At 31.8% G+C, this 15,314-nt stretch overlaps 1 protein-coding gene across 1 annotated transcript; it reads left to right on the forward strand.

The window, feature by feature from the left end:
- Nucleotides 1-5,531: 5,531 nt before the first annotated feature.
- Nucleotides 5,532-11,850, forward strand: LOC132723332 (coagulation factor XI-like; the record flags this gene model as incomplete). Its single annotated transcript, XM_060708013.1, has 7 exons — nt 5,532-5,697; nt 5,846-6,154; nt 6,893-7,009; nt 7,450-7,532; nt 9,774-9,861; nt 11,004-11,238; nt 11,714-11,850. Coding segments are annotated over 6 exons (801 nt in total), but the record flags the coding sequence as incomplete, so codon positions are not given.
- Nucleotides 11,851-15,314: the final 3,464 nt, after the last annotated feature.

Consider the following 15,314-nt stretch of genomic DNA (forward strand, 5'->3'; position numbering starts at 1 on the left):
TTCCAATAGATAATTATTCATTATTTTGTTCAAATTGGAAATACTTGGTAAAAATATCGTACATTTCAATAAATTTATGTTATAAAAATATTTTACCCAATGCTGAGCATAGTATAACTTTACACTATAATTTGAAGAAATGCCATAGTGTGGGACATTTTAGCTAATATTGATATGAGCAAATTTGAAAGAAGATTACATAAAACTGCTACAAACAAAGTTTGCCGATCATCCCTCTTTATCTTCCGTACAAGATAATGTTTAAAGGCCTTTCTATGTTTAGCTGTAGAAGCCCTTTAAAGGGAAAATCAAATTAATATGAGAAACCTTGATATAGGACTACATGAAAATGCTACAGACAAAGTCTGTTCAATCAGGTCTGTAGAAGGAGAGGTTTAAAGGTTTTTTTTTTATTTATTTTAGCTAAGTTTTTTTTCTATTTTTAACTTAAGCGGCCCCTATTAGGGTCCAATCAAATTTATATGAGCAAACTTGATAAACGACTACATAAGAATGCTACTGATAAAATTTGGTGATCCTCAATCCATTAGTTATGTAGACAGAGACGTTTAAAGGTTTTTCTAATTTTAGCTATAGCGGCCCCTAAAAGGGGCCAATCAAATTAATATTAGCAAACTTGATAACAGACTACCTATGAATGCTATAGACAAAGTTTGGTGATCATCCATCATTTACTTTAGTAGAAGAAGGTGTTTTAAGGTTTTTTTCTATTTTAAGCTTAAGTGGCCCCTTAAAGGGGCCAATCAAATAAATATGAGCAAACTTGATAAAAGACTACCTAAGAATGCTAAATACAGAGTTTGGTGGTATTACATCAATTATTTCTATAGGAGATGATGTTGAAAGGTTTTTTCTATTTTAGCTTTAGCGGCCCCTAAAAGGGCCAATCAAATTAATATGAGCAAACTTGATGAAAGACTACTTAAGAATGCTACAGACAAAATGTGGTGATCATACATCCAATAGTTCTGTAGAAGAAGATGTTTAAAAGGGTATTTCTATTTTTAGCATCAGCGGTCCTAAAAAAAAGAGGGCCAATCAAATTATTACGAGCAAACTTGATAAAAAAACCTACCCAAGAATGCTACAGACAAAGTTTGGTGATTATCCATCAATCAAAGCTTTTCTATTTTTAGCCTTAGAGACCCCTGAAATGGACCAATCAAATTAATATGAGCAACCTTTGATAAAAGACTACCCAAGAATGCCAGAGATAAAGTTGTGTGATCATCCATAAATTAGTTCTGTAGTAGAGGATATTAACAGGTTTTTTCTATTTTTAGCTATATTGACCCCTAAAAAGGGCAAATTGTGATGACATGAGAAAATTTAAGTGTGACTGTAACAAGGATGCTACAGACCAAATTTGAATTAAATCTGCCAAAAAGTTTCAGAGAAGAAGACGATTGTTGACGCATAAGGACGGACGATGGACCCGGAGCATCCCCATTTGATACTAATAGCTCACCCTGAACCATTGGTTCTGGTGAGCTAAAAAGTGATATGCAAATATATGACCAAAAAGAAGAATATATTTTCTGCGCAGCTTAATGAAATATGTTATTTTCATTGTCAAAACGTCGTTCAAACAATCATATCTAAAATTTTCGATTTAACCAATATCTTGATGTCATGTAGATGTCTCTTACTGCAATTAAATTATTTTCTTGCAAACACAAAATATGAAAATTTAAACTGGCTCAAACAATTCCCTTCATTTGATTAAAGAGAATTTTCTTTGAAACAAATTTGATGAAATTATTTGATAGATAATATAAAATTCTACATTTTCAGTTATCTGTCCCATGAAAGAAAGTTTGTTTCATTCTCAAAAGGCGTAGGTAACTTGAAATCAAGTAACCAATACAATCTTCATTTCAAATTATATTTTGGTACTTTCTTTCTACTACATTAAAAAAATTCAAACTATAATATCTTTAAAAAATTTGCTTTTTTCAATGTATATTCACTTTCGTCTAAAACGGGTCATTAATCGAAGACAATTTTAATCAATTTGCAAACGCAGCTATAAAATATAAGTAAAACATTGATTTGCTCAATGAGAGGAAATAATCTGACCAACCTAAACTAAAAATCAAATAAGGTAATGCTTAGCACAGTAAAAAATCCTTCAAAATGACAAAAAAAAACAAAAAATGTCACTTTAACAGGGCTGGGAATCAAAACTGCGTCGTATCCTACAAAATGTAAACAAACGCCGCCATCTTGGAACTCTTTTTTTGGAAATGACTGAAAACAACGATATATCTATTAACACGTTCCACTATTTTCCGCTTCGTTTGGCTCATGTTGATTGCACAACTATTTTGTCAAACAAAAGTTATAGCGAACTTGCAACTCGAAGCGGGGCAGAATTTTTATGAAAATGTGTGGATACGACGCAGTTCATATTGCTTTATCTGTCGTTTTTCCTTCAAATCAATTATATACTCGTTTTCAGAGTTCACCATAAACGTCAAAACATAATTTTGCATCATTTACTAAACTTTCATTTAAAAGAGATGTTTATTTTCCAAGAAAATAATGATTTTTACGAAATGATACGACGCAGTTGAAAATAAAATATGATACGACGCAGTTGTATTTTCATTGCAGGCTGAATATTGGTTAAACTATTTAAATTATGTGCTAGGTATGCCAATAACGTCCTACAACATTTCTTGTTTACAACTTGAGTCAAAAGCAGAGGTCACTCATTGGTTTCATAAAAATGGAAATGTAATACAATTCTATTAAGGCTGCATTTTTCGGTCGCATTTTAGTACTAATCATAATCATCTACAAATTCCGAAAAGCTGTATCAAATGCAATATACATTGAGACACGTGATCGCACACCCATATGACAACGTGTTCTACTGTTGCCTTAGCATGCTAATAAACTTGTTCATGTGAGTTCGAAATGGGAGTGATTACTATTTTTGATACAAAATTCAATATTCCAGTGTAACCTCCACTGGAACCTGTATTAATCAGGAATGACTTTTTTCTTAAAAAAAGAGAAAATATTACAAATTTTGAAAAGGTCTCTCGCTATCGGGAATGCGCAAATTGCATGCCTACCGTTGTTACTTGTAATGAGCAATAATTTCCGTCAATTCCGTTATTAATTTTGTCTTTTACGTGCCAATTGTATTGTATTCATTTTCTTAATAATCGACGAGGACAGATGAGCTTTATTATTTGAAACTGAACATTAAATTTTTAAAATAATATTATAAATGGTTAAGCTACAATATATTTTTGCAAGTAGGTTATGCGTTCTGTTTAGTCATTTTATGTTCAGCGCCGCGGAACTTTACCCCTGCGTTTCTTTATCGCCGATGAGGAAATGTCTACGGAATGTATTTTCTATACTTGCACTTGAGTATCATTCTTCTCCATCAAAAAACTTTTCAAAATCGAGTTACATATGATACAACTACAAATTATTTTTTAAAAAAAGGTGTCCGTTTTGCAAAGGTATTTTACGTTATGCACCGATAAATTTGATACAGATATAGGCAGATATGATCTTTCAACAGTATTGAAGAATTATTAAGTTTTCACAATATTGAACAGAAAATGTCAGATTATCGTATCGAATTTTCAACAGACTAGAGACATGACATCTTAACATACCTTCATACTAAAGTGTGATTTTTATTTGATAATGAATTGCCTGAAAACTTAAACAAAAGTTTTCAGAAAAATGACTTCACAGAGGATTACCCCCTGTTTACATTGAAAATTTCTCTGCTTTTAATACCGAAACAAGAAATTTAAATTTTATTCTCTTTATAATTATTTCAAATATTTATAATCTTAAAACTTCACGTCAGAAGTTAATAAAAAAGCTGCTTATTTGTACAGCTGACGTTAAAAATTTTGTTGAAAAAACAAATCAGACAGGACTGGTGTGTCCGACCGAGGCCGAGCTGTTTATGTTTACTGAATTCAAATCACTTGAACTGAACTGCTATGAATTCGAAAACCACCAGGGGACTTTTTTTCTTTTTGTGTGGAAAACCTATCAAGCTAGTTTCAAAATGTCGACGGTTCTCTGCAGGTACAACATTTTGCCTGAAATAATGCACAGAGGCGCACCTGAGGTCCTCGCCCCTAGTAAAGCTAATGTGTAGAGTGAAAGTTTTGAAAAGAAACCCACAAAAAAGCAGTCAATACCCAGAACATGCAGAACCACAGTTAACTTAGAGCTTAGCTAGCCAAAATTTAATTTAAGTTAATAGATTTCTACATTTTTTTTGCGAAAAAAAATTAGGGATAATATTGAACATACAGGAAAATATAAGAAATTATTTCAGATATTATGATCAATAAGGTAACATGTTCATGTTTAACTGAAAAGTAGCTTCCGCAATGTAAACTTTCAAATTAAATGTTATATTGGATATGACACATTGTATTCTAAATAATCAACAGAACATTGCTTTACACCGCAAATGATCTGGGTTTTTATCTAGCGCAAGTGATTACTCCATAAAATAGAAATATATTGCCAAACTTATCCCTGTTGAAAAGACTGCCAAAAATACAACTGCGTCGTATCATATTTTATTTTCAACTGCGTCGTATCATTTCGTAAAAATCATTATTTCTTAGAAAATAAACATCTCTTTTTAATAAAATTTTAGTAAATGATGCAAAATTATATTTCGAAGTTTATGGTGAACTCTAAAACAAATATATAATTGATTTGAAGGAAAAAACGATAGATAAAGCAATATGAACTGCGTCGTATCCACACATTTTCATAAAAATTCTGCCTCGCTTCGAGTTGCAAGTTCGCTATAACTTTTGTTTTACAAAATAGTTGTGCAAGCAACATATACCGAACGAAGCGGAAAATAGTGTAGCGTGTTAATACATATATCTTGTTTTCAGTCATTTCCAACAAAAAGAGTTATAAACAAAAACATACGTTTTTCGTTCTTAGATGGCGGCGTTTGTTTACATTTTGTAGGATACGACGCAGTTTTGATTCCCAGCCCTGTTTAAGAAAACTATAAAAGGTAGGAAAGTGACAAGCACGAATATTAAGGGCCTCCGTGGCCGAGTGGTTAAGGTCGCTGACTTGAGATCACAGGTCCCTCACCGCTGTAGGGTCGATCCTCATTCGGGTCGAAATCTTTCATGTGAGGAAGACATCCAGCTGGCTTATTGAAGGTCGGTGGTTCTACCCAGGTGCCCGCTCTGAAATAATGCCCGAAGGGGCACCTGGGGTCTTCCTCCACCAATAAAGCTGGAAACAAATCGACGACAAAATCTCGGCGGGACGCTCTAGGATGGCCCGATTTGAGTGTACGGTCGCCCATATGGGCTTTCCGGCGGCGACCTTAAATAAACTCATTAAAAAAAACAGGAGTATTGTTACATAATTTTGTCTTGATTTCATGTTGAATCAAGCAAATTTTAATTTCAATTCTGAATTTCAGTTTAACATCTAATATTTCCTTCTTTACACTGATATATTCTGTATTATAATTTTTCATTGCAGCAGTCAAAAGAAGTTACGCTATCAATGATATAGCGCTACTGAAATTAAAATCATACATTGTCTTCAATGATTATATACAGCCAGCTTGTTTGCCCGAATCTTCTGATTTATCTGAAATAAAATGTGAGGTTTCAGGATGGGGATATAAGAAAGAAAAAGGTAATAACTATTTATTCGAAGTATCTTTATAAGTTAAATATCAGAAAACTAAGATTGTTTCCCAATCTTTAATTGAGACATTTTTTGTAATTTATTGAAAATAAGGAAAGCAAATGCGACACTTTATCAAGAAGTATATTTTACACAGGTAGTATAACTGATACATTAAGGGCAGCACAAGTTCCGATCATCCAAGAACACAAATGTCGTACATTGTTGAAAAATTATTCCATTGATTTTGGGAAAGTGATATGTGCTGGTGATGGAAGTGCTGATGCCTGCACGGGAGACTCGGGAGGTTCTCTCATTTGTGAAATAAATGGCATTAGAACGGTTATAGGAATCACATCATGGGGACTTGGATGTGGTCGAAAAGATTCTCCTGGTGTCTACACAAAAGTTTCAAAATATTTAAGATGGATAGATCATCAAATTTCTAACGACAGTTTCGCAGAAGGTTTGTGCAATATTATTTTTTCTAATTAAAAGCTCAATGACCCGAATGAAGGAATTCCGTAGTATAATAGAAGAAGTATGTCCCTTTGGCGGAAAAGCACCATTTTTTCAAAGCAAGAATGTTGAAATATGAACATTTTGAAGTGTCATTCAATTTATTTTAACTGTATAATGTTTTGGGGAGGAGATTTGAATTATAAGTAGACGGTAGCTTATGTGTTTTCTTCTGGATGCCTTCTGCTTTAAGCTTGATGATAAGAAGTATTTTCATAATGTCTTGAATATTTCTCAAGCGACAATTTATAGTTTTTTTTGTTTGTTTATTTGGAAAGACCTCCATTGACGACAATGATATAACTCTGAATGTTGTCCCTAAATGGCGTGAACAGTCACTGTAAACAACAACATTACACTAAGCCTTAATTAATTATAGACAAGTAAAGAAACATAATTGAATGTAAGTATACATAAACTGAAAATTCAAGCATGTATTAATGCAGCACTAGAATTATGAACAAGAAGGCATCATGTGATAAATACGGATATATAACACATAAAAAACATATAGTTATATGAACGTATCAAAGCATATATAACAAATGTGTAGTTATATTAACGAATTGACTTCATTTCCCCGGTATCTCGTAATATTGATCCCGTCATTAAAAGATGCAAAATAGTGCCAAATAAATATTTTGTTTTCATAGTCTGAAAAACATGGTGTTTTTCTTTATATAAGCCGCTACGGATGATCCCTGCACAGGAAGCCCTTGCAAGAACGGAGGCACGTGCACAAGTCAATCTGGCAGTTATACATGTTCCTGTACAAGCCAATTTGCAGGAACTAATTGTGATCGTAAGTATTGTTATAAAGAATATAGCAATTTATTATCTAATTGACGAACATTAACGACATGTTCGGTCACAAATAATACATCATGTTTCGAAATTCGAATGGTCATTTGGTGTTTAAATATTATTCAATTAGATAACTTGTTTGCTAAACATGATAGAGCGAGATAGAGAGAGACATAGACAAGGAGGTTGCGGTGTCCCTTTGAGTGACGTTTTTTTTTTCAATGATTGGAAAACTAAATTTGTCCTATATTTTAGATATGTATTTATGGATATTCTTTATCTTCTCCTGTCTGTAATGAAAAACGTCAGAAATGTTAAATACATTTTGATATTAATTGATGTTTTCAAGAATTCTATCTTGCGGGAAAAATAGCGACTTATCGTATTTTTTTAATGATTAAACACTAATCTTATGATTTGTTTTTCTCCTCAATGTAGAATCATGTCCTAGTGCTTGGAACTTGTCAAGTGGTCGTTGTTATATATTCAAACATGCGGCACTGAACTGGTCTACCGCAAAGGTAACAAATAAATAATTTATATGGCAATGTTAATTGCTTCTAAACTACAGGATCGCGCATATGTATTAGCTTCTGTCTTTCGTATATGTTGTGATTGGCGAAGACATACCGCTAATAACGTCTATACGATATCAAATTAAAGTCTAAACTTTATGTCTTTCCTAATACTTTTCTTTCGCATTAATGCATTATGCAGTGTGTTTAAGTAATACCCGGACAGGCTGGTAGAATCAAATAGATTAAGATTAACTCTATTGTTTATGATGAATGATATGTTAATTTCATATCGCTACAGTAGGTTATCATATCTTTAATACTTCCATTTGATATAAACGAAACATTGCAAAGACTATTATCTTCTTTCTGCATAAAATTTTAAGCACCAATTTCCTCTGAAATGCTATTATCTTTATTTCCTAAAAGCTTTTCATTTTTGATGTCAAGTTAAAGTTTCCAAATTGTTACTAATTGACGATTTGTATGAACCTGCTTTTGCTTATGTTGCTTATTGACAACATGTACAGTTACAGTGATTTAGTATTTTGTACGGAAATCAAAAAACTACTTCGATTATATTTTCTACTTTTATGACGGAGAATTTACGTTTAGAGATTCTTTAATCAGGTGATAAGCATTTATTATCCTCTAAAATCATTATATTTACTCTTTCGAAAAATAAAGGGAAAAATCGTTTCTGAGGCATAATGAGCCTTAGACACTAAGTAATGTATCAATTATTATAGGAGAGGAATCATTCTTTTAATGAAAAGAAACATAAAATCTTTCAAGAAGTCACATGTTTTATTTCATGGACAATTATTTTACAATGCAATGACATGGCTGAAATAAAATACTCTTGAATTCTAAGGAAAAGTAATAGATATTCGTATTAAGTAATTTTTAAGGAATAAAACGATTAAAAAGATTACGATATAAAGTTATAATGAACAATAACTCATCGCGATGATTATAAAGAAACGTAAGACCAACTACGTGAAATAACTTCACTTGGAACTGGGTCACTCAATTGGTCATAATCTTGTCAAGAGTTATAAAACAATAAACACCGACAAAGTATGTTTTGTGTTTACAATATACTATTAAATACGAGTTGTACTTCATGCAGTATGTACAAGACTATAGATTATCATTATGTGTTAGGAAATGTGTCTTAAAAACTAGAAATGTGTAAAGAAGATTGGATGCCTCAACAACACCATTTTTGTCATTCTACAGACTGGCAGCATAATAATATGATATAATATGAAAAATATGATATGATATGAGCATTAATATTTCGATCTTAAAAATATGTAAAAAATAGCAAAATAAGTAAAATAACCGTATGATCTATTTGTAATTTAATAATTTTGTGAGTGATACAATAAAGAAGCCATTAGTTTTTTCGATATCTGCACATTTATTAATGCCATTGCTTACCCCAACCCCATGCGTTTCTCGTTTGTTACTTATTGTGCTGACGAGATTATTAATACAACTTTTTCATATAAGAAACTAAAACAGATATTTGATGATAAATATTATATATTGTTAACCATTTATTAAATCAGTATTTTAAATTATTTTTTTAAAATTGTCTGGATTTTCCGTATGTTGCCATGTTTACATATTATGCTTGTTCAAATACTAAAGTAAATACTTATAAAGTAAAACGTTGTAGATCCGTAGCCATATTTTACCTTTGACGCGAACAATAAACGGAGATAAATGTACTAGAAAATATTGATAATCATAAAACAAAAAAATTGTGACTTAACATGAAGAAAATATACTATTAGGAAAAGTCTACGAGTAATAGGTAGTCACAATATAAATCTGAAGTGTCATTAAAAACTGGCATTTGTTTTTTAAAAAGACCAACTTTACTTGGCCCGTAGTAGGGAGGACAGCGTCCCGTACTTAGGTTATTCATTATTTTATTCAAATAAGACATATTAAGTAAAATTTTTATAAATTTCAATTAATTTCTGTTATTAAAATATGTTATACAATAATGAGCATAGTATATCTTTTAAGAGTGTGTTGGCATACACATTTTGTCTGTAATGACGTCAATAACAAGCAAAGCATTTGTCAATAGTTTGCGTGTGTAGTTCCTGTTACATTTTATATGTTTGACGGTTTATTGATTGTGACATACTGAAAACAATATTTCGGTTATTATATGATACTTACCTCAAAATTTATTGATGTATTTATTTTCAATTATTTATTTTCTAGAGGAAATGCTCCCTTGAGGGTGGAACTCTTGCGCAAGTCGACAGTGAAGTCGTCAACAACTTTCTGAACACATTGAGGAGTAACACAGGTGAGGTGATAACTCAGAATAATTACATATTATAAAGAAAATATATCTACATAACTCAAGTTCATACGATTTATTTAAAAAGTTTCTAGGATGCAAGTAAATACGTTTTGCTCACTAATTATATTGATCAATTTGTGATAAGCAAATTACTGTGATTAACTATTTAAATGAATTCTTTTACATACTACCCTTCCATATTTTCCGGTAAGTTTAACTTTAAAAAGCATGGACACCGCTACGTGATGGCTTTTGTTTATTTAGTTTAAGTATTTTAATCAAAGTTTCGATATAAAAACTGCAATATACAATCTGAAAATAAGCTTTGGATAATTAACATACCTGACCTTACCCATTATGCCTCAGAAATGCTTTTATTGTTATTTCTCAAAAGCTTTTTTAATTTTTTAATTTTGGTGTACACTTATTGTATCCAAAACTCTACTCATTGGCTATTTACTGGAACCATCTTTTTCATATGTTGCTTTTTGGCAATAAGTACAATAGGATAAGTATTTTGTACGGAAGTAAAAATACTATTGGTAGTTTGCTCTTGATAGAATTGTTCATGAACAGGCTCAATCAAACCGAGCCTGCAACATTTTCATATTTTTCGTTTTGGACTTTCTTTCAGGAGTCTAATTTTCACTATTTTATCAGCGTTTTTTATGCCGTGTTGAAGTTGTAAAAGTCACCCCGTACATTAAATTAGAGATTTTATATTCCCGATCCTTAAAGATTGTTCAACACGACATTATTGTTGTGTTGTGGTATTTTTCGATTTGGGTTGTACCAATACAGTACCTTTCATGAACAAAGCCGAGCATGAAACATTTTCAATTTTTCCGTTTTGGACTTTCTTTAGGGCTTCCTATTTCTCTAATGTGTTTACATTTTGCTCCTTTTATGACATACTATGTGACATTTATCGCTACCTAATTCAGGTAACGAACATATTACATTCTCAAAATTATTATTTTATATAAGATATATAAAATCATAATATAAAACGTAAAATTTGTTTGTTTCTGAGGCATAATGTGCCTAAATCAATTAATACAATCAGTTTATTTATTCTGTCGCATCTGTTACAAGAGATACAAATGTATAACAGAAGGTGTTATGTTCTTTTAAACAATTTTAAGGACATTCAACCGTAAGAAGCTTGGATCGGATTGGGTGATGCTGAAACGGAAAATATATTCAAATGGGACGGCACGAAACAACGTGCCACATATACAAATTGGGACACAAAGGAACCGAATAATGGCAAAAAAAGATATGAAGAGGAAAATTGTGTTGAAATGACAGCTACTAAAAAATGGAATGACTACGGCTGCAGTAATGCAATAAGCTATTTTTGTGAACGTTCTCCTAGAGGTAAGTTAAAGAGTATGATTTTTCTTTAAACATATCATTTATGTTAACAATATTTAAAGGTGTAACTGATGTGATATTATGAATCAATCTCAATCAAGGTTAAGGAAAAGACAAGTTATGATGGAATCTGTCGTATGTTTAATATTCCATAAAAGGCAACACTGTTTTTTTTAAATTGTCATTGTTATTTTTGTTTCAAAATTCAAAATATTACAAGTCCATGTTAAATGTTAAATTATGCATAAGCCAGTGCTAGTGGGCGTGAAGTTACCACTTTTGTCCATAACAGGCTCAATCAAACCAAGCCTGCAACATTTCACTTTCGTTGTGTTGGGCTTTCTTAAGGTATTCTGTTTTGGGTTTTTTTTATATTTTAAATATTGGTTTACGTTTTTTTTTTCAGTTTTGTTGTGTTGGGCTATCTTTAGGAATTCTGTTTTTCTGTATCTAGAATATTGTTTTATGTTTTTTTCAGTTGCGTCCTAATGCGACAATATGAATGCAAAGGACAATACAGACAATGATATGTACTACAAATGCTGGAATATTGTAAACATTATTTGCGATAGTTATGCCAACATTGCAAAGTTTTTATTATATCAATCAAGCTTACACTTTTTGTTTGTCTTTTATCTACCATATGTCAGAATATATGTGTATAAATATACTAAATAAGAAATATGCGTGGCATGCTATAGTTTATACTTTAGTTCATCTCAACCCTGTAGCAAATAAATGAATAAAGGTGACAGATACATGAAACTTTTTGTTTCAACCACGAAGGTAAAGAAGTGAGCGAAACATCCATGGAACAAATTACTCGACAAAATTATCAACGTTACGCCGTAACATGCCCCTGAGCGGGATAAAATATTGTTTTTCAAATTTATAATGAACAAAAATAAACATCGAGCAGATAACTTTCAAGAAAGATACATTAACTTGATCAGAATTAGTACTGGTTGACTATTTTTTCTGTTAAAGTTTAATGAATTTTCCACAAATGTTACATTATATTTATCACGTGACTAAAAACCAAAAATCAAGAATCTAACAGAAAATACTTATTATGAATACCAAAAACAATAAGGTTCAGTTTTTTTATTTATATAAAATATCGAAACATTAATCTCATTTCTCAGGGCATTATTTGCATTGAAATGCCTAATTCTGAATGACAATCTTGTCAGTATTCAAAAGTGATTATTTTCTCACTTTTATGTTGAGATATACGGCATATTTACGGAAATTAACAATTTTATACAAAAAAAATGAGTCTGCCATTCGTTACATGCTTAAATTATTGAGTTTAGCTCACCTGAACTATCACCCTGTCTGTCGTGGATCTTAAAAGAGAACATTTTACCTGGGTGTTCGGTATGCTCAAGTGGCACAAACGATACCGGTCTCAGCGACTTGCTAATTCTAACCGGCTGACGGACACGCATGTTTGGCATGCAAATATGCGCATAGAACTATTTTACCAGATTTCTGATTTCGCCAAACCAACATCTTCAAACCGGATTAAAACTTGGATACATAACAACTGCATATTCAGCATTGTTAAAAGACGCCAACGAGAAGGACCCAGCACTGTGCGGCTCTGCTGCCGCATTACCAAGCCATCGGAAGCCATTTTAGCGCTCCAAAATGCGGTTTCAATCATTTTACTATTTTTTTCTGTTTCCTCCTTACCTTCTTATTTCCATAACAGCACCGCCTTACAGCGCTTGGACAAGGGAAAAGAAGTGATATGCCCTGAAAATATATATCAATGGTTGTAGGAATGACACAATATCCCACAATTTTGTTAAGTAACGATAGACAACAAATAATGTTAAATTAATTTGCTATGTTTGAGCATTTATTAGCACATATCATACTTACATGCATAGTATTTGAATTGTATAATCATATTGGAATTCACGTTACGTCATCTTGATTTAACGGACCATCTACGTGAAATATTTCCATTGGGATGCGCAGAATAGCAACCACGAAATCACACCCTCTTTCACTATTGAGAGCGCATTCTTTGTGTGTATTGTCCTTGTCTTACGCAGAGAAATAGTGACCATAAATGTACGAGAGACAGTTTTTTACTGCCGTAATTGATTTTACATCATCCTTTATTTCTTTATTCATTTACGTTTAATATTTCAATACAGGAATTTTGAAATAATAACATACAATGATAGTACCTTATGAGAGCGGTTGCGTTGTGATTTAGTTTTCTACCACTCTACCAAGTGCTTTGTATGATTTGAGCCATACAAAGGTTAAGAGTATATTTTAACATAAATGATAAGTTCCAGAAAGTGAACTTAAAAGTGCTTAAGTTAATTGGTCCGTAATTGGAGGTCTATTACGCCATTAAATAATTATGTTATAAAACAATCCAATGAAGGTAAAGTTCATGTACTGTTAAAGCTGATGTAAGATATAATAAACGGTTACACCCTTTTTACAATTAAACATCGGTGCAAAATAGGGAGATCCCAGCTCCAGTCGCTTATTTTTATTCTTTGTAAACGATATAATAACCGGTTTCGGCGATAATATTGGGGACATTTTGACTCTCTTTTTTGCTGATAATGCCATAGCTTTTACATATTCGCCGGAAGCTCTACAGTCATTACAAAATGATCTTCAAAGTTATTGCAATCATTATTTTCGAACAAGGCCGTCATACTACAAACATCTCTTTTTAAACAATATCCCACTTAAAGTAGTGACATTATTCAAATATGCAGGTATTACTTTATTCAAAAACGGCCTCATGCATCCTACACAAGAGAAACTTGCTCAACATTATTTATTTGCTTTACATAATTTACTTCTTGTTTTTAATCAAATAGACCTGTCTTTACAAGAAAATGTAAACTAATTCAGGCACCAAAAAATTCAATCATGAGGGTTAAGATATTGAGTGTATACATTGTAAATTTTCTAAGACAAACACATAGCTTTTATAAATTAACTGTTACGGGGAACTGGGACGGTATCAATGAGAATACAAGGCAAAATTATTATGATTGAGTATTGGTTAAAAATTTTTGGCTCAGAAAATAATTCATTATAAAAAGAATGTATAATGTAATGAAAGAAAATGTCAATAATAACATATCTTATAACATATCGAATAAAAGTAAAACTTGACAAAATAGGTTTTTCTTTTCTTTGGCTACAGCAAAACGAAATTAATATATCATTTTAAATAATAAAAATAGAAAATTGGAGATATTATATAAACAAACTGGGTATTCAGAAATAAATAATTCAAGTAGATAACAAACATAAAGTATGTATAATTATGACTTTGAATTTGAAAAAACATAAAGTGTGTAAATATGAATAAATATAGAGTACAACTTGATGCCGTTTAGAATAGAGTACCGCTCAAGCCGGTGCCTGGGGCGTGAGGGATGTTGCACTTATTCATTATCCCTGATGTACAGACTCAATCAAACCGAGTCTACTATTTTCATGTAATTTTGTTGTGAATAATGCTTTCGAAGGATCACTTTGTTTCCAGATTTTTTTACGCAATTTAGGTTATCATCACATAATCTAGAAATTGAAATTTGTAGGAACAACGGAGTTCCAAGAGAAAATAGACTATGTAAACAATGCAATATGTATGTCCTCGAAAATGAATTCCATGTTTTACTCGTTTGTCCAAAATATTATAACCTAAGAGATCTCGGCTTTGTCGTCACATATGCACGGTACAGTTTTACTGCAGTTCGTTATGATGAAAACAAAATAATTTACAGCTTTCGTTTTAAATTCCCACGCATCAAAAATTCCAATACTTTCTATCAAACTTATCATATGTAGTCAGTTCACTAGTTCAAAATATGACACCCTTGCAGAAGGCCTGATAGTTCTAAAATCCATTTCAAGCAAAATTGTGCCCTTTTTGGACTTGATTTTTTGTCGGTCCGATCTTCCAGAAACTGTCGAAGTTAATCACTTCAAAATTGGTACTTGTTCAATTTAAAAATCTAAATGCATTTCTTAAGGCGGGTAAATTCATAATTCATTTTTGTCAGCTACACCCCCTTTTTGACTTT

The sequence above is a fragment of the Ruditapes philippinarum genome, unplaced genomic scaffold (assembly GCF_026571515.1).
Source record: "Ruditapes philippinarum isolate M1 unplaced genomic scaffold, ASM2657151v2 ctg6975_1_1_1_1, whole genome shotgun sequence".
Taxonomy (NCBI): Eukaryota; Metazoa; Mollusca; class Bivalvia; order Venerida; family Veneridae; genus Ruditapes; species Ruditapes philippinarum.